Here is a 20,036-nt window from a genome sequence, read left to right on the forward strand (position 1 = left end):
CTCTCCACTCCAGGTGGCTGCACCTCTCCTCTCCACCTGGCTGCTCCACTCCACCTGGCTGCACCTCTCCTCTCCACTCCACCCCACCTGGCTGCACCTCTCCTCTCCACTCCACCTGGCTGCACCTCTCCTCTCCTCTCCACCTGGCTGCACCTCTCCTCTCCACCTGGCTGCACCTCTCCTCTCCTCTCCACCTGGCTGCACCTCTCCTCTCCACCTGGCTCTATCCCTCCACCTGGCTGAACCCCTTCTCCACCTGGACCAGTTCTGGTGCTAAAATTTAATTCATTTTAATTTTTTTTTTTGGGGGGGCGCAAGTAGCTGGTCTCGCCTAGGGTGCAAAATAGTCTAGCACCGGCCCTGCACCATAGTGTAATCCAGTAATAAAAGGTATTTAATAAAGTACGGTTGAAAATGTACTTACAAACATCGCAGTAAAACAGCATTCATTTTAAAATCAAAACAAGCCGGCCGGCAAGGATAAATGGTGCCCTTCCTCCTCAAAGTGGTGACGATACTGCCTGTCCTTCTCAGACGCGTTTCGTCATCATCTGATGTTTTCAATGGGGGTGGGGGTGGTGTGTTTGATGATGACGAAACACATCTGGGAAGGACAGGCAGTATCGTCACCACGTTGAGGAGGAAGGGCACCATTTATCCTTGCCGGCCGGCTTGTTTTGATTTTAAAATGAATGCTGTTTTACTGCGATGTTTGTAAGTACATTTTCAACCGTACTTTATTAAATACCTTTTATTACTGGATTACACTATGGTGCATCTTTCTTCTGTTTCCAAACTTTGCATTTGGGAGAGTGTCATCTAGCGGGTTCCTGAGTGCTGCTTCCCCTATTGTGAACTGGTGGATTAAAGGCCGCGGCTGGGTTATAGCCACAAGCATAATTGGCTTGCCCTCTGGTAAGCAGCCACTTTTTACTGGTGAAGGGATCACTTCAGTCAAATACATTTTCTCACTTAGCGGTGGTCTGTTAAGGATTATATGCATGAGTGTGTCTGCTGGAGGATTCGTTTCAACCATTCCTTGCTGTTCAAACATTCACTGTGGACTGCTGAATTTATTTATTTTATATGAACTATTTTTATTTTTATTGTTCTAGGAGCCATCCTTTATGTCTTAATTAATTTAATTTATTTTTTTGGCGCAGCTTTATTTGTTTTTCTTGTTGTATTGTGTATCACACGTTTGTCTGCAGCCTCAGTAATTTCTGATTAGCGCAGTTTTTCTGTTTCCATTCTATTTAATCTATATGTAAGTGATTTAAGGTTTATTGGGCAAGGTATGTCTTTTTGCTAATGACCAAAAGGTGTCTGTAACATGGAACATGATTTGGCATTGCTGGAAGATTGGTCAAAGCAGTGGAGACTGCAGTTCAATGTTTATAAATGTAAAATAATGCACCTAGGGAAAAATAATCCCTTGAGAGAGTACAACATTGAGCATCCAGTCTTAGCCAGCACTACAGAAGAAAACCATTTGGCCGTACTTATTTCAGATGATTGCAAAATTAGCAAACCGTGTGACTAGGCAGTGGGAAAAGCAAATAGAATTCTAGGATACATCACTAGAGGGAGGAAGGTGGTCCTGTTTCCTCTATATAGATCTTTAGTGAGACCTCATTTAGAATACTGTGTCCAGTTCTGGAGTCCTCATTTACAAAAATATATTAAAGCGGGGGTTCACCCTAAAAAAAAAAATCTTTATCTACCATACAAACTAGCATACTAGCGTCAGCTACAGTATGCCTTTTTTTTTGGCGGTGTACTTACGGTTTAATCCGTAACTTATGTTTCAGACTCTGGCCGGGAAATGGGCGTTCCTATGAAGACGGGTACATGATTGACGTCCAGCTATGCCTTCCGAAAAAAGCCGAAATAGGACGCGGACATATACGGCGCCTGCGCAGTCAGCTCCTAGTCTAGTTTGGATGGTACAAAGGTGTGTTTTTGGGTGAACCTCCGCTTTAAGATAGAACAAGTCCAGAGATGGGTAACAACAATAGTGACATGTCTGGGGAATAAGTGTAAATATGTAAAGTCTTGAGGAAAGAAGGGAAAGAGATAACATAATTGAAACCTTTAAATACATCAAAGGAGTGAATAAGGTTACAGTGGGTAGTTTTTCAATATGTAACCAAAATCAAGAACATGGGGATATGACCTCAAACTAACTGGAGGAAAGTTCAAATCTAATTTTAGAAAGTGTTATTTTACTGAAACGTTAATTGATGCTTGGAATAAACTTCCAGTAGAGGTGGTGAGTCAGTCAACGGTAAATGGCTTCAAACATGCTCAGGACAAACATAGATCTATACTCAGAAGAACAAAATAAAAGGCAAAACCCCAAAAAAAAAAAAAAAAGGGGCAGACTTAATGGACTACTCTGTCTTTTTCTTCCGTCACTTTTCTGTTTCTATTTTTAACAGGAATAAAAACCTCAGATTCTGGCATATACCTGTCATCCACTTCTGAGCACTGTAAAATTCCCAAAAACCAAGGACATTCTGAAATACAAACACCAGCTTGGAGAAGAAAAGATGCAGGTTGGCTCTCCCTCTCCCACATCTTCTGTCTTAATAATGTTTACTAAGTCTTCCTATTGCACTTAAAGCGGAAACTCAACTATATCTGAGCACCACAAACTGATAATGCTATTTAGTTAATATTTTTTTTATACATTTTTAATATGTAGAGCAAACCAACCCATCCATTAATGTCTCCATGCTCTGGGAACACTCGGCCCCCAGAGCATAGCGGGAGCCAATCAGCAGGCGCAGAGCAGCTCGCACATGCGCCGTAGGGAACCGGGCAGTGAAGCACTTCCTGGTTCTCTCACCGAGGATGGCGGGGGGGCAGCAGAGTGACGAGCGATCGCTCGTCCTCTGCTGCAGACGGCACTGGACTCCAGGACAGGTAAGTGTGCCGATATTAAAAGTCAGCAGCTGCAGTATTTGTAGCTGCTGACTTTTAATATTTTTTCTTTCAGCAGACATCCGCTTTAAAGCCAGCAAAACTTTTGTGGGCTTTATACTATAAAGTGAGTGTTAGCAGCACTGCATATTTCAGGTCAGGTTAAGTACTTTGTAGTTCATAAATGTAATTGTCTTACTTTTTTGACTGTGATTATAGGACATTGTCTACATCTCAATGTTCTGTATGTAGTAAATCAGTAGAAAATCAAATACAACATAAAATACTAATAATAATTTATTTTACTTCAAAGTAATTGCATATATATATATATATATATATATATATATATATATATATATATATATGTTTGTATATATGTTTGTATGTATATTATATTCCAAATGTAATATAAATAAAATGTGACGTACTGGATTAAATAAGAAAACAGTAGGGGGCGTGTCCGGATCTGAACCGAGAAAGACGTGTTGCTGTGGAGCTCCACATATCCTGACTCCATCTACTGCCTTCCTGTGCACCCACTGACCTGGTGAGCCTCCAAAACTGCCCTGCGGGTTCCTAGATGCCCCCTGCATTGGCCCCAGCTGAAATTTCGGATCCTGGCCGGCTATCAGACTTGTCATTAGGCCCGCGATCGGCTCCATACTCATCAGGCCCGCCTCCATCTTGTGGCCTACAGACCTCCCTGCATCCTCCGGGCTGGATTGCCGTGATCCGTGGGACGAGCGGAGAGCCATCCGCGTCCGCCTGGGAAGCCAGCTGTGGAGAGGTGGTCTGGGACTGTGCTGGATCGCCTGGGGATCTGGGAGCGCTTTTTCCCTGCGGCCCGCCACCATCTTGCGGCCTGCCGCCCTCGCTGCAGCCTCCGTGCTCAATTGCCGTGATCGGCGGGACAAGCAGCGAAACATCCATGTCTGCCTTGGGCACCATCTGTGAAGGGGGTGACCTGGGGGTGTGCTGGGACGGCCTGGGGATCTCAGAGGGCTGATTCCCTGCACCCGCGGCCTACCACCATCTTGCGGCCTGCGTCCCCAGCTGCATCCTCCGAGCACTGTGCATCGGCCATCCCTCCCCCCTCCTGTGAGCCAGCATCATTGCGGGAGATTGACTGTTACTCCCCACCGCCTGTGAGGGGGGTGAACACTTCCTGCTGGGGTCTCAATCCTGTGCCTGCACCTACACAAGCCCTCATAACTACAGCCTCCATCCTGCTCCCTGGACCAAGCCCTCTGCCCACAGGCTCCATAGAATCCTCCTTCATCTCAGGGTAAAGCTTGGATGGGCTACCCTCATACCCCCCCCCCCGGCGCCGGCTGCTTCATCGGCGCAGCGGTCCAGGACTGGGATGACGGCCAGTACACAGACGGCCGCGGAATCGGGGGTGACAGCTGTCCCCATGGGAGCAGAGATCCTGGCGGCCAATACATCCTGCAAGGAAGCCCTGACAACCAAGATCGACTTCTTGACAGTGGATGTCGGTCTCATCCGCCAGGATATGGATACATTTCGCTCCCGCATCGCGGAGGTGGAGGACAGAGTCTCCACAGTGGGGGATATGGTCCGGTCAGACTCCAGGGAGGTAAGGGCCCTGCAACTCCAAGTGAAAGCGCTTCAAGAGCGCACAATAGACACTGAGAACCACCTCAGACGAAACAACATCCGCATACTCGGATTGCCTGAGAGAGCTGAGTGTTCTAGACCCGCTGAGTTTACTGAATGGTTACTGACCACTCTGTTCGACCTGGGTGACATGCTGTCCACTTTCGTAGTGGAGAGAGCCCACAGGGTTCCGCCGCTCCCTCCGATGCCTGGGGCCCCCTCCGTGCCCCTTCCTACTGTGGCTGCTGAATTATCGCTACTGGGATCGCATTCTGGTGGCGACGCGTGCCATGCCTGAAATTAAATATGAGAATACCAGACTGTTCTTTTTTCCAGATTTCTCTCAGAAGGTACAGCAACGGCGCAAGTCCTTTACTGATGTGAGGCGCCGGCTTCGGGAGAAGGGAATACGCTTTGGCCTTTTGTACCCCAGCAGGTTGAGGATCACTGATGGCGACAACACACGTTTCTTTGACACCCCAGAGGCTGTGGTGGCGTGGCTGTTGTTTCCTGATGACTCCCAATACTACCCATTTTCTGTGCCCAGTCCTTGTCTCCCTGCTGAATTCTACATTTATCCCATTTGTATGTCTGATCATTTTTGCTGGCTAGACTGCCGTTTACTCCAGCTCCAACAGCAACTACCAAACTGCCTCATTCTTGAACCGAGGTGCCCCCGGTTGTCGCATGTTTCCCCCTCCTCGCTTTGGATCCCCCACCCAAGGCCGTGACGGACTTCCCCAAAAGTCCTTTATTCACCTCCGGCCCTAGGGGCCAGCTTCTAGCGGTCCCAGTGACCTAGGGATCTTACTCTATTTTTGTTATGGGGCGAAACCCTGCATCAGTTTTTATGGTTCTTTGGCTTATTTTTTTGGCCTCTGAGCTAGGTTTGTATAATGTCTGGGTAGGGTGTTCTTTGTTTTGGGGAGAGGGGTTTCTCTTTTTTGAAGATCTCGATAAGTACTGTACTGCTCAAATGCTTTATTGGTCTCAGACCCTACTGACTATATATGCTAATGGGTTTGCTTACATGTATTGGCTTTCTGGGCTCATCCTGCTCCTGTTTCCCCCTGGTGTTCCATGATGGCTCCCTCAGATGTTGAGCTACTGACCATTTTGTCGTGGAACGTCAGGGGGCTTAACTCCAAATATATGAGATCACTAATATTCCAATATTTAAAACTGCATAATCCCCACATAGTGCTGCTGCAGGAGACGCACTTAACTGGTAGCAAGGTTCTGGCTCTGAAAGAACCTTGGGTGCAAAGGGCGCTTCATGCGACCTATTCTTCGTATTCTCGAGGGGTGTCTATACTGATTAGCAAACGTGTACCATGTGTAATTCATGATGTTCATCTGGACCCCCAGGGGAAATTTGTTATGGTAGTGTTGAGTATTTATAATAAGAAATATGTTATTGTGAATGTCTATCTGCATCCCCCAAGCCAGATACAGATTCTGTACACACTCTATGAGAGGCTAGCTCCGCATTGCCCAGCACAGGTTCTGTTCATGGGAGACTTCAATGCTACACTGTCCAGTGACCTGGACAGGCCTTCCCCCCAATCTACTTTTAACCCTGATCTCGGGGGGCGTGGGCTCAGGCAGCGGAGTTCCAGGAAGCATGGAGGTGGTTTCACCCCCATGATAGAACGTATTCATTTTTCTCAGCTACATTTAAAACCTCCTCCTGCATTGATCTAGTGTTTGTCAATGCCGCCATGCTGGTCAGCATTCAAGAGGCGGGTTACCTCCCCTCTGGCCTCTCCGACCACCACCCACTTAAATTAACAATTAGGACCACCAGGTCACGGAACAATGCCCTTTGGAGGTTACAACCCAATTGGGTTAATAACGAGGCAGTTCACGACAGAGATTTTTTGCCCTTGCGGGACTATTGGGCACACAGTGCAGGGTCAGCTTTCCTGGAGATGACGTGGGATGACTCCAAGGCTCACAGCAGGGGCCAATATATCTTGTCTGTGGCATCGGTGAAGGCAGAGCTGGGAGACAAGGTCTCTTACGTGCAGCGTAAGGTTGATGAGGCTTTGAATCAGTATTCAGCCTCGGCAACAGTCCCCAACTTCGAACACCTTTCATCGCTTAGGCGAGAACTACATCTTCATGTGTTAGATACCACTAGGCTTTGTATATAACGTAGCAGACAGGAATACTTTGAGCATGGAGACAAGAATACCAAACTATTAGCGATGTTAGCACAGCAAGACAGGCCCTTAGCGGTCATATCAGAAATCCTCAAGGCAGATGGCGTTTCAGTCACCTCTCAGGAGGACATCCTGTCGGCATTTACCATGTTTTATCCCTCCCTGTATAGTTCCTCACTCCCGGTAGGTTTTGACTCCTATGGTGTCTATGTTGGACACGCTGGCACTGGGATGGCTCTCTGACACGGAGAGGAAACTCCTTGTCTCAGAGATCACTCCGGAGGAAGTCACACTGGCCATTAAGTCTTTCCCAGCAGGTAAAACCCCAGGGCCGGATGGCCTGCCCATAGAGTATTATAGGGCCCACACAGAACTAGCTCAGATGTTCCAAGCCTGTCTACGACAAGCCTCCTTACTGCCCTCTATGAGAGAAACCCATGTTGTTCTCATTCCAAAGCCTAATAAAGACCCTAAGCTTGTGCGCCTCCTACAGGCCGATTGCGCTTCTTGATTGCGATCTCACAATTTTAACCAAGTTACTGGCCACTAGACTTAATAAAGTAATACAATCCCTGATTGACCCTGACCAAACAGGCTTTATGCCCGGTAGGTCCACAGACATTAATATACGTAGATTATTCTCAAACATACATGCCCCCATACTAACCAGGGTACTAGGACCATTGCCACCCTGGACATGGAGACACATTTGACACAGTGGAATGGGTGTATCTGTGGGAGGTGCTTAGACGAATGGGATTCCCGCTGGAATTTATAGCTTGGATGCGCACATTCTATACTGATCCCACGGCATGCATCAAGCTGCATGGCTTCCTGTCTCCTCCGTTCTCCCTGCGGAGGGGCACCAGACAGGGATGCCCTTTCTCCCCGGCTCTCTTTTCCCTGGCCATGGAGCCTATTGCTGAGGCCCTCAGAAGCTTGGCCGAGGTCCGTGGTCTTAGAGTGGGCTGGCTGGAGGAGAGAGTGGCTCTCTATGCGGATGATCTGCTGCTCTTTTTGAATGACGCTGGTGACTCTCTGCGGGGTGCACTGGAAATCATGGATGCCTTCTCCACCTTCACGGGGTTGAGAGTGAACTGGCACAAGTCTCAGTTGTTCCCAGTGGATGTGGGGGCCAGGTCCTCCTCACCCTCCTCTCTCCCACTTCAGTGGGTTGAACAGTTCACTTATTTAGGTGTAGTTGTTTCAAGAGAGAGTGGGAACTTTGTGCGGCTCAATCTTGACCCTGTCTTGGTAGTTATTAAAAACAAATTAAAAGCATGGAGTAATCTCCCGCTTTCCCTCATTGGGCGCATTAATCTTCTCAAGATGAAAGTACTCCCTAAATTTACATACATTTTTCGGAACTCCCCACAATGGCTGACTAAAGTTTTCTTTAATTCTCCTAGGCAACTCTTCCTCTCCTTTATTTGGGGGTCCAGGCCACCCAGATTCAAATATACCACTTTGACTAGGCCTGTGGACAGAGGGGGCTTGGCTCTCCCTGATTGCCACAAGTATTACTTGTCCACTCAGCTTGTGACCGCCCATTGGTGGCTGCAGCCGGACCTGACCAACTCTGCGACAGTGTTGGAGGCGGCCATAGTGGGTTCTCTGGAGGCATTGAGGGGGTTGCTATTCAGGGGGCCTAAAACACCTCACCAGCTCACCCCTTCGATGCGTACCACTATGCGGGCATGGAAGGTGGATGAGGCACTGAGGACACCCCAGCCAAACTCTTGGTCTCCTCACACCCCCCTGTGGTTGAATCCTAACCTATCGCAGTTCTATGCCATCCCAGATCCGCAGGCCTGGGCCAAATACAAAATACTTACCCTTGAACATGTTATCACCAACAGAGAGCTCACTCCCTTTCACATTTTACACACCAAATTTAATGTACCTGCCCAGGCCCATTATAGGTATTGTGACAGCAAGTCAGGTAAATCTGGGGGTGTTGTCACAGACGGGAGATACATTTCTGCCTTGTTTAGAAAATTCACCAATTACTATCAGGTGTCGGCTGCAGAGGTAGCCAGAAAGGTTTAAGGACGTTGGATAGCTTCAGCTGTTCAGAATGGACAAATTAAGGCCTCTATAAGTTGTCCAGAGGATTACTACTGAATGCTGCATCCTGAGGCTTGTTGAGTTAAGGAGAGCAGTGAGCTGAGGAAGACTTCTGAAGGTGAAGTGGTTGTTTATATTTTCGCTGTGTGATAAGAAAATCAAAAGACTATTGTTTTCTGCTGGAAGACCAGCAGTGTCTGCCCAGCAGTAGGCTGTGCCAGACTCCATAGGTAGGTTCCTGTGTTGTGAAGGTAGACGGCCCAAGTGGCCAGGGTTTATTTTATGTTTTGTTTTGTTTATGCTGTTTGAATGCTTGCACTTGTTTCCAGCAATATGGAAGAATAAATCATTACCCTTGTTTTTTCAACCACCCACAGCTGCCTCTCTGTATAATTCAGTGTGTAGTGAACCCACTCAGGAGGTCACACACCCCCGCTACCGAGCTAACCCCTTACAGTATCTTCAAATTGCTCATGCCTATAGGTGTCCACCCTCCGGGTAAGGGACTTAGAGAAGCCCACGTCTCAGCTCTATGGATCCCTGCTGGTTGCTGCCGAGCTGTCCTCCCTCCGCAGGAAATGGGTGGGGGATATACCGGGGCTGGATGAGGACGACTGGAGGGAAATTTGGGACTTTCCCTTCTCCCCTCTGGTCTCAGCAAGGGATAAATTAGTCCAATACAAAATTGTGCATAGAGCCCACTACACACCTCACAGGTTGCACAGATGTCGCTGGCACATTCTCCGGCGTGCTGGTGTTGCTCCTATCGACCGGGTGACTTTTTTCAAATTTTTTGGGTCTGTCCGGCAATCAAACTTTATTGGAAAGAATCTAGGTGATCAATAGGGTCACTGAGACTTGTGTTCCTTATGATCCTAAATATTGTCTATTGAGGCTGGTGGAACAAATGTCAGTGATTAGAGCCAGGAAGATACTCATATCCCTGTTACTATATTATGCTTGTAAGGCCATTACGATGACCTGGAAACAATCGTCTCCCCCTTCTGTCAGGTTCTGGAAAAGCCTAGTGAATGCTAGTTTGCCCCTGTATAGGGCCACCTACTCGGGCAGGGGATGCCCACAAAAAATTGAGAAGGTATGGAACTGTTGGCTAGATAATAACACCACGGCAACTGATGCAGTAGCAAATGCCTAGGATGACAATAGGTCTGCAATTTATTCGTTTATCAACCCAACTATTCTCATGCTGCACTCTCCTCTCGACACCAATTTGAGCATAGATTATCCTGAAATTACCCTCTCCCCACATAGTATAAGTTAGGATGTTTAAGATGTGTGTTGTGCCCTGTTGCGGCATGTTGTCACAACAGAGGTACTGCCCCTGCGTGGGCAAATGTCCGGCCCCTGCGTGGGCCAGTTTCGTATGCCAATGTAAACCTCAATAAAAAAGATTTTGCAAAAAAATTAAAAATAAATAAGAAAACAGTAAATGTTTACCTGAATTGGGGCTCAAAGCAAATCCTCCTTTGTAATATAATGGGGTGTCCACATAAAGTGGGTATACTTTACCAAAAAAGAATAATCATAAGGAAAAGATTTCAGAAAATCTCTAAATGAAATATAATATACTGGTTAAACCACCACAAGTATAGGGACAATAATAAACTCAGTAAAATCAGTAAGATAAAACCAATGTCTGACGCTCCTTTTCGTTTAAGCTCTGGGTGGTGTTCCTAGGTGCCCACTGGTGGGTAGCTCTGATTGCACGTGAGCCACCCTAGCAGAGCCAGATAGCTTTTTCAATGATTCCTTAAAGAAGCTGTAAATTCTCGAGGTTTTTCACCTAAATGCATTAAGGTGAAAAACCTTATGTCATGCAGCTGCCACCCCAGATCCCTCCTTTTACTTACCTTACCTGATTTTTCCATAGACGAGAATGAGCCCAGCAGCTCCAGCCGCTGTCTCGGGTCATCATTGGATAGATTGATAGCAGCGGGAGACATCAATGGATGCAGCAGCAAGACTCGGGAGCACGCCCGCCGGGGGACCCCAGAAGAGGAGGATAAGGGGCCACTCTGTGCAAAACTCTCACACAGAAAAGGTAAGTATAACATGTTTGTTATTTAAAAAAAAAAATCTTTTCTAACTTCTTACTCTTGGGGGACTGAAGACACAAGTGCTTGGTGTCTGTTAGATTCAGGCTGAAGTTTAGGATTTTTTTGGGGAGGAGTGACTCTTTAGGCGCACCTTCTAATGGCACGATCTGAATATCGTACGAAAACTGTCGTCCAAAGGAATAGGGATGAGCCGAACACCCCCGGCAGAACATGCGAACGGACCAAAAGTTTGTGCTAAACATTCGAACACCGTTAAAGTCTATGGCCCAGATTCTCATAAAAGCGCCTATCTTTAGGCGGGCGTAGCGTATCTCAGATACACTACGCCGCCATAACTTAGAGCGGCAGGTCCCGTATTCAGAAACATCTTCCACTCTAAGTTACGGTAGCGTAGTGTATCTGATACGGCGTAAGCCCGCCTAATTCAAACTAGGCTGGTAGGGGGCGTGTTGTATGTAAAAATCCGCCCCAGGCGCCCATAACTCTGGTTACGCACCTGCCGCGACGACTTTGCGGCTTTCGCGGCCGCCCCCGCATTTACATAGCCAGGTGCGTGGTCCATCTACTCTTGGTCCGGCCCCTGGGTCCAATATTTGAACCCATTGCGGCCCTCGAGTCAAAAAGTTTGCCCACCCCTGGTCTAGGGTCAGAATTTGGCATAAACAACATAAAGGCATGGATCCATCCTGCCTTCTATCAACAATTAAGACTTGTAGTGCAATGTTGTAGGGAATATTTTCTTGGCACACTTTGGGCCCCTTAGTACTAATTGAGCATTGTTTAAATGCCACTGCCTATCTGAGTATTGTTGCTGATCATGTCCATCCCTTTATGACTACAGTATACCCATCTTCTGATGGCTCCTTCCAGCAGGATAACACACCAAGTCACAAAGCTCAGATCATCTCAAACTGGTTTCTTGAACATGACAATGAAGTCACTGTACTCCAATGACCTTCACAGTCACCAGATCTCAATCCAATAGAGCACCTTTGGGATGTGGTGGAACAGGAGAGTTGCATCATGGATGTGCAGCCAACAAATCTGCGCAATGCTATCATGTCAATAATCATGTCAAAATCTCAGAAGAATGTTTCCAACACCTTGTTGAATCTATGCCACGAATCATTAAGGCAGTTCTGAAGGCAAGAGGGGTCCAATCTGGTACTAGCAAGGTGTACCTTATAAAGTGGCCGGTGAATGTATATTTGAAAACTATCATACCTGTTTTAAAGATTTGTAATGTTGTTCAGACAGTACTGACAATAGACCTCTGCCAGCCAGCATAGCCAGGACCTTCAATAACTAGTACATCTTGGTCAAGTTCCCCCTTTCCTCACGACTTCATAGGGTATGAATAAACCTACCACGCAATATACCCACTCTGCTTTCTCTTCCTATCAGTAATTTCCAAGTGTTAAATTGACAGTACAGTAAAACCTTGGTTTGCGAGCATAATTCGTTCCAGAAACATGCTTGTAATCCAAAGCACTTGTATATCAAAGCATTTTTTTTACAGGGTATAAAAGAGAAGAGAGGCATCTCTAAGTGTAGCAATAAGTTGCTAAATGTTGTACCTTCATTAAATGTAACCATATTGCTACACTTAAAGGCTCCTCTCTTTTTTTTTATACTCAGTTGTGACATGACGCTACTCTTATATCAAGACATCGCTTGTATATCAAGGCAAAATGTATTAAAAAAAATTAGCTTGTCTTGCAAAACACTCTCAAACCAAGTTACTCTCAAACCAAGGTTTTACTGTACTGTGTTTTGCAGCAAAGACTTATTGGCTCAGTGCTGGCCTTCTTCTTTCTTTCATTGTTATTCAGCTATTAAATGTCAGATGCCTAGTGGCCATTAAAGACTTTTGTATTTAAAAGTTGAATAGTAAATAGAAGTGAAGACCCTGTGAAGTGAAGTCCTGGGCCTAAAATTCATGGGGATCAAATGCGACACACATACATTTTAAGTCAATCACATATATTGTAAGGTATAAGGTAGATTGCTATATCTTAGACATTTTTTAGGTCACGACAGGTAAAGTAGAAAAATGTATTGACACTACTCCTTAAATTTGGTTTAAGTGATACTACATTTAACGGTGACAGCGGGTGCTCCATTTTTTTTGGGGGGGGGGGCAGCAAACAAGCCCCCCGAGTTTGGTTGAAAAGTCAAACCTGCCACCCCCCAACGTGTCGCTTGCTCGTCCACCCACCAGCCCCGCACTTACCCCATCTAGGGCGTTACGACCAGCTTCGGCTGCTTCCTTCTTTCCTCCTCCTCAGCAGCCTCACGGCAGATTCACCCTGTGTCTCCTCCTCCTCAGTCACCGCTGACAGTCACCGCTGACCGGTGACTGTCAGCGATGTGTATGGGGAGGATAAGGGAGAGCGGCGTGCCATGCGGTGGTAAAAATCCTGCAATTTGATATCGGGGACCTTTACCTGGGCTCCTCTCTTTACAGAGTGAGTGCATAACTGTATGATCAGCCATTGCTCCACACCGGACTCCCATAGAGTTATACGATGAACTTTCCCTATTTTATTTTTTCCATGTTACTGCCCATCTGCTACTGAGAACCTACTAACCACCACAAGGATACCTCCATAAGGTTGCAATCACCTCTTCCAGTGTACATGCTGTTACATCATCAGCAGTGAGGTGAGCTGCTTGCAAGCACAGAGGTGTCTCACACTACAGGCTCTGCTCAGCACTGTATGGCGCATTTGGTGACGGGACTTATTAGACACCCAGCATTTTGGTAATTTATTGTGTGGTTCATTATCTTTCATTACCATCATTTTTTACTATCGCTTTACACACTTTTTTGGATTTTTACACCACTTGCTTTGGGACTATTCATTACTGGATTCACAGGACTTTATTATCTTCTTTCTTCTTTTTTTTTTTGATGTAACACATGTGTTTTTATACTGTTTGATTTAACACATTCAGTATTGTTTATCACTGGATGCATAAGAAGTGTTCACCCATGACACATTTTATTAGTTTGTTTATTGCCTGATTGCATCATTGTACACATTATAGATCTATTGGTTATCTATATCTTATTCACTGTCCACATAGGGGGGTAAGCATTTAGATTCTTAGGCCCCTTTCACATGTGCAGACCGTATGTCCGCATTTTCATCTATCCGTTTGCGGATGAAAACGGGACATACATTGGTCCCTATGTGATTGCGGGTGTCAGCGGATGAACATCCACTGACACCCATAATAACCCGCCTCCGCAAAGATCCGATTTTGCGGACGGAAGAAAACCCTATTTTTCCTTCCGTCTGCGGATCGGATGAACGCGGACACACGGTCCGTGTTCATCTGATCCCCCATTGGGGAGAGCGGAGAAAAGACAGGGCGGTCCCTGCACAGTGTGCGGGAACCGCCCTGTCGCCGACGGCTCAGCGGGGATTTTACGGAGGATCCCTGCTGAGCTGAAGGACACACGGAGGCGGATCATTACTGATCCGCCCTGTGTGAAAGGGCCCTTAACCCTGATTTTTATCTTTGTTTCACAGCGCAATCACCATTACTTTTACATTCCCTCTCAGTGGCTTCACCCTGCGTCTCTTCCTCCGCGGCTTCACGGCGACTTCATCCTGTGTCTCCTCCTCTGCGGCTTCCTCCACGGCAGCTTGACCCTGTGTTTCCTTCTCTGCGGATTTCCTCTTCGGTGGCTTCACCCTGCGTCTTCTCCTTCACCTTCTCGGCGGCCAATACGAACGCTTTTCCTCTCGGCCAATCGAGCCCTAAAGCGGAGGTCCACCAAAAAAATTAAAATAAATTAAAAGCCAGCAGTTACACATACTGCTGCTGCTGGCTTTTAATAATAAGACACTTACCTGTCCTGATGTCGGCATCGTAGCTGATGTTTCCATCAGCTGTCAGGTGCTGCCGCCACCATTGTGGGTAAGGGAACCCGGCAGTGTAGCCTTACAGCTTCACGCCAGGTACCCTACTGCGCATGGGCGAGGCCCTTCTCATCTCTTCTACCGGCCCGGCGGCAGGGGGAGGAGAAGGGAGCCCTGCGTTGACGTCATGGGCCGCAGCACGGAAGTGGGAACAGGATACCTGTCAGAGACAGTTTTTAAGCCAGTTAGAGCCTCAGGCTCTAATCATGTGCTTTGAGAAAAAAAAAACATTGAAATCCATGCGTCCAGCACCCTGCATGTAGTTTAGGGACCAGGCGCATGGATTAGGGCCACCACTGATTTCTACTATTTACCCTATGAGCCTGTCATAAATGTAATAACAACAAAAACCTGGGGAATGCCCAGGGAAAAACCAAGCCTACTTACCGACCAGCTTGCAGAAAACCAATTAACCTGTCTACAGTATGCGTTAAAAACAGGGGTTCGGTCCGCACGCATTTGCAATCGCATGCGTGAGCCACAGAGCTGCGCCAAGGCACCCTGTAATCTGTGGTCCTAACACTAAACAATGAGCGTCCCCACGGTGGAGGCACATGCATTTTAATGGATAGACAGGGGCAGGTGAACTGAAGGGAAGCCACCCCTCCTTTAAAGGTACAGGAGCACACCAAGCACCCAGCATGTAGCACAATGGCTGCAAAGGTGTTGGTGCACTGATGGACCAATCAGGGTACATCCTGTACATCCTGCCTTGGCGCGGGTACAGGGTGCCTTGCACAGGGTACAGGGTGCCTTGGTGCGGCTCTGTGGCTCACGCATGCGTTTGCAAATGCGTGCTGTCATAAATGTAATACACTAGTACTACTAGTAGAGAATGTGTGCCTGCAACTTACATGCCCCTTTTCCACTGAACAAGAGCTGACCTGACAACGTGAATTAAAAAGAAATAATATATCCCCTTATAGTGTAACAATGATGTAAAGAGCCAAAGGAGGCTTCTTAATGGCAAGACAGTATAACCTTACCATCTATTCTTACCAGAGTATTTATCATTGTAAGGTGCTTTAGCAGTAAGTTAGAGACAAATAACAATGCAAATATCACTTCCAAATATCACAAATAGTGATTGCATTCCAAGTATTATTAAATTGAAGTATTTGGGTTGATGGTTTGCTATGGTCTACACTTTCCCTATGTAAAATTTACTTACTGAAAGGGAATGCCTGTGATAAGATTTATTTCCATCACACTATGCAAATGTAATAAGGAGAGTTTAGTTACAGTACAGATCATTTTCGTATTGAGTTCAGCCCTAGTTATACCATTCTCTTGCACTTCACTTGCACTGTTAATTATTTACATTAAAACCACCAGTGTCATTACTGATCTTATATTACCTGATGTAGATTACACCTTGCACATAATGGAAGAATGTGTGCAACTTAAGCAAAGTAACATCAGTATTTAAAACTCGTTCATTAGGAGCACATGGATCAGACATGCATATCTCCAAGCAGAGAGGAGCAAAGCCAGTGTTCTGTGTTATTGTTACTTGTCACAGATACCTTCAATTGTTATTCGGATTCTAGGTTAACTTGTATGCAGGTGGTGAGAAGTAAAATTGTTGTACTTGGTTCACGGTGTATGCATTATAACAGATTATTTTAACATTTTCAGTATGCTGATAGATTGTGAATGTTTTCAGTTTTAAAGCCCATCGCCAGGATGCCTTTTACAATAATCTTTCTTGTTGGCTCCCTGTTTCTTAATCCCCTTTTAGTTATCCAGTACCCAAAGCTGATATATATATATTTATATCTATATATATTTATATCTATAGATATATAGATATATATCTATATATCAATAGATATATAGATATACATATACAGTATCTCAGAAAAGTGAGTACATCCCTCACATTTTTGTAAATATTTTATTATAACTTCACGTGACAACACTTAAAGCGGTTCTCCACCCTAAAGTGAAGTCCCACTGATCGGAACCCTCCCCCCCTCCGGTGTCACATTTGACACATTTCAGGGGGGAGGGGGGTGCAGATACCTGTCTAAAGACAGGTATTTGCACCCACTTCCGGCCCGGCATTCACGGGCAAAAGACGGGCATTGCGTCACATCCCTTGGCCCCCCCCCCCCCCCTTGTGTGCTGGGAACACTCGGCTCCCAGCACACAGCGGGAGCCAATCGGTGGGCGCTGCGCGACTCGCGCATGCGCCGTAGGGAACCGGGCAGTGAAGCCGCAGCGCTTCACTTCCTGGTTCCCTCAGCGTGGATGGAGGGGGGAGCAGCAGGGTGATGAGCAATCGCTCGTCATCTGCTGCGGACGCCGCTGGACTCCAGGACAGGTAAGTGTCCTAATATTAAAAGTCAGCAGCTGCAGTATTTGTAGCTGCTGGCTTTTAATATTTTTTTTTGGCGGAACATCCGCTTTAAGAAATGACACTTTGCTACAATGTAAAATAGTGAGTGTCCAGCTTGTATAACAGTGGACATTTGCTGTCCCCTCAAAGTAACTCAACACACAGCCATCAATGTCTAAACCACTGGCAACAAAAGTGAGCACACCCCTAAGTGAAAATGTCAAAATTGGGCCCAATTAGCCATTTTCCCTCCGCGGTGTCATGTGACTTGTTAGTGTTACAAGCTCTCAGGTGCGAATGGGGAGTAGGTGTGTTAAATTTGGTGTTATCGCTCTCACTCTCTTATACTGGTCACTGGAAGTTCAACATGGCACCTCATGACAAAGAACTCTCTGAGGATCTGAAAAAAAGAATTGTTGCTCTACATAATGATGGCCTAGGCTATAAGAAGATTGCCAAGACCCTAAAACTGAGCTGCAGATTGATGTCCAAGACCATACAGTGGTTTAACAGGACAGGTTCCACTCAGAACAGTCCTCGCCATGGTCGACCAAAGAAGTTCAGTGCATGTGCTCAGCGTCATATCCAGAGATTGTCTTTGGGAAATATACGTTTAAAAAAACACATGACACTAACATGTCTGTGTTGTCTCATCAGAATGTGTAAATCTCAGGATGGCTTGACAGAAGTTACAAAAGCTTTGGCAGGTAATGCATATATTTACTGTATGCATTACATTTTTGTATTTAACTGATTGTTTGGAGTCAATCTTGATATGTGTAAGGCTAAGTCCTTTAATGATATTATTGTTTTTTGTTTATAGTTTGTATTTAACTCTAAAGAACTGGTTACCTTCAATATTACAATTCTCATTTTTATTTAACGTATATTTTCATTATTTCAGGTCATCAAACACTTTTTCATCATTTATATACCAATATAAATTCAAGGCCTGCAGAGAGGAAACACCAAGTCACATGTCCACCTATAGGCCATGCAACACATGGAAAACAATTTCATGGACTAAACAGCTATACATCACCGTATTTTCACTCTCAAAATGGTTTTCACACAATACATTCTGAGAACAGTCCAGTAAAACCAAGAATTGTGACAGTAGTTAAACCAGGAAATCACCCTTTGAAGAAAATCACTTTGCTTTTGAATAGAAGGTCAGTGCAGACCTTTGAGCAGCTTATTGCCGATATATCTGAAGCCCTGGGATTGCCTAGGTGGAAAAATGACCATGTGAGAAAATTGTATAACCTGAAAGGCAAAGAAATACGTAGCGTGTGTGATTTCTTTCGTGGGGATGACATTTTTATAGCTTTGGGTAAGGAACAGCTGACCACTAAATGCATTGAAATTGTGTTTAATGAACTTTATCCTGATAGGCTTTTAACAAAGAACCCAGATCATTATGAAAGACGCAGATGCAAATTAAATGAAAATGGACAAACTATAGATAGTGGCTATGAAGACACAGACTTGGTCAACAAATGCGACACTATGTCTCCAAGACTGACAACCAAACATGATGCGAAGGGTTATGTCAAACAAAAGCCAGAAGTAACAAGGAAATCCAAAAAACAAGAAAAGATCAAAAGTCATCAAGAAAATTTGTCTGGGAAAATGAAAAAACTTGAACTTTGCCATTGCAAACCAAATAAAGTCTTGACTTCAAGTTTAGATTGTGCCAACCAATGTGAGCAACGTAAGGAGATTACAATCAAGCATAGACTGTACACTGAAATGAACACAGATACGTCATCAGGCAATGCTGATTTGAATGAAAAGTGTAAGATATTACCAATTGGAAGCTGTAAGGAAGAAAGGCCATTGTTAACATGTGTAAACTGTCATAACAAATGTAGGAACAAAAGAGATGCCAATGACTTACAGGAAAGAGGGGACAGCAGCATAGAATTGTATGAGAAAACACACTATCCTCATTCCAGAATGCAAAGTCATAGTATGCAAAGGCATGAGTGCTTTAAAAATAAATGCCAAAGAGACAGAAGAAAATTGGGTGGGAAGCATTCTGACTGCATAACAATAAAACCTAGTGGTAGGCTTATTGAAGATTTCCTGGAAGACACAAAGGAAAACATACAAATAAAAGTAGACAAAATAGAGGCGGACAATGAATCCAACAGTAAAAAGGACATAATGAACAATATTGACTCAACAGAACAAAAGATTGAAGGCGGACTGCCGAGAAGAGATGACGAAAAGGCAGTTTCTAGCACTAGCAGAATATGCTGTATAAAAGACCATCTGGATGTACAAATAAATTATGAGATTGGCAGGACTATTGGAGATGGAAATTTTGCAGTTGTCAAAGAGTGTAGACTTCAAAAAACGAACGAAGAATATGCCATGAAAATTATTGATAAGGCTAAACTAATAGGTAAAGAGGATATAATTAAAAATGAAGTTAGCATAATAAAAATGCTTTCCCACCCAAACATAGTAAAACTAATTGATGATTTTGAGACTGACAATGACATTTATTTGATATTGGAGTACATTAAAGGGGGAGATTTATTTGATGCTATTACAGAGAGCGTTAAATTTACTGAACATGATGCAGCACTTATGATGTCTGACTTGTGCAAGGCTTTAGTATATATTCACAGCAAGAATATCGTGCACAGGGACTTGAAACCTGAGAACCTGTTGGTGAGTTATTTTTTTATGGTTAATATGAAAAGGCATATTGTTTTGTTTGTGTGTGCCTGTTTTAAATGATCACTTTCAGTAAAACACTGTGCTTCAGTAAGATCCCATGTGGGGTAAAATGAATTTAAGCAGATAAGGCATGTTATGTTTAGTGCAGTTTAGGAAGAATATAAATCTAAGCTTCTATAATTTGCTTCTGCCTGCAAGTTTACAAGTTTTTTTCTGC

General features: G+C 45.0%; 1 protein-coding gene across 2 annotated transcripts in view; it reads left to right on the forward strand.

Annotated features, from left to right (window-relative positions):
• The window catches only part of DCLK3 (doublecortin like kinase 3), a 42,865-nt gene that overhangs the window by 9,665 nt on the left and 13,164 nt on the right, over positions 1-20,036 (forward strand). For both annotated transcript variants that reach the window (XM_040353298.1, XM_040353297.1), the window contains exon 2: positions 18,033-19,810. In XM_040353298.1, the coding sequence (XP_040209232.1) occupies positions 18,033-19,810 (1,778 nt within the window). The remainder of the gene's footprint in view (positions 1-18,032; positions 19,811-20,036) is intronic.

Source organism: Rana temporaria, chromosome 5 (genome assembly GCF_905171775.1).
Source record: "Rana temporaria chromosome 5, aRanTem1.1, whole genome shotgun sequence".
Taxonomy (NCBI): domain Eukaryota; kingdom Metazoa; phylum Chordata; class Amphibia; order Anura; family Ranidae; genus Rana; species Rana temporaria.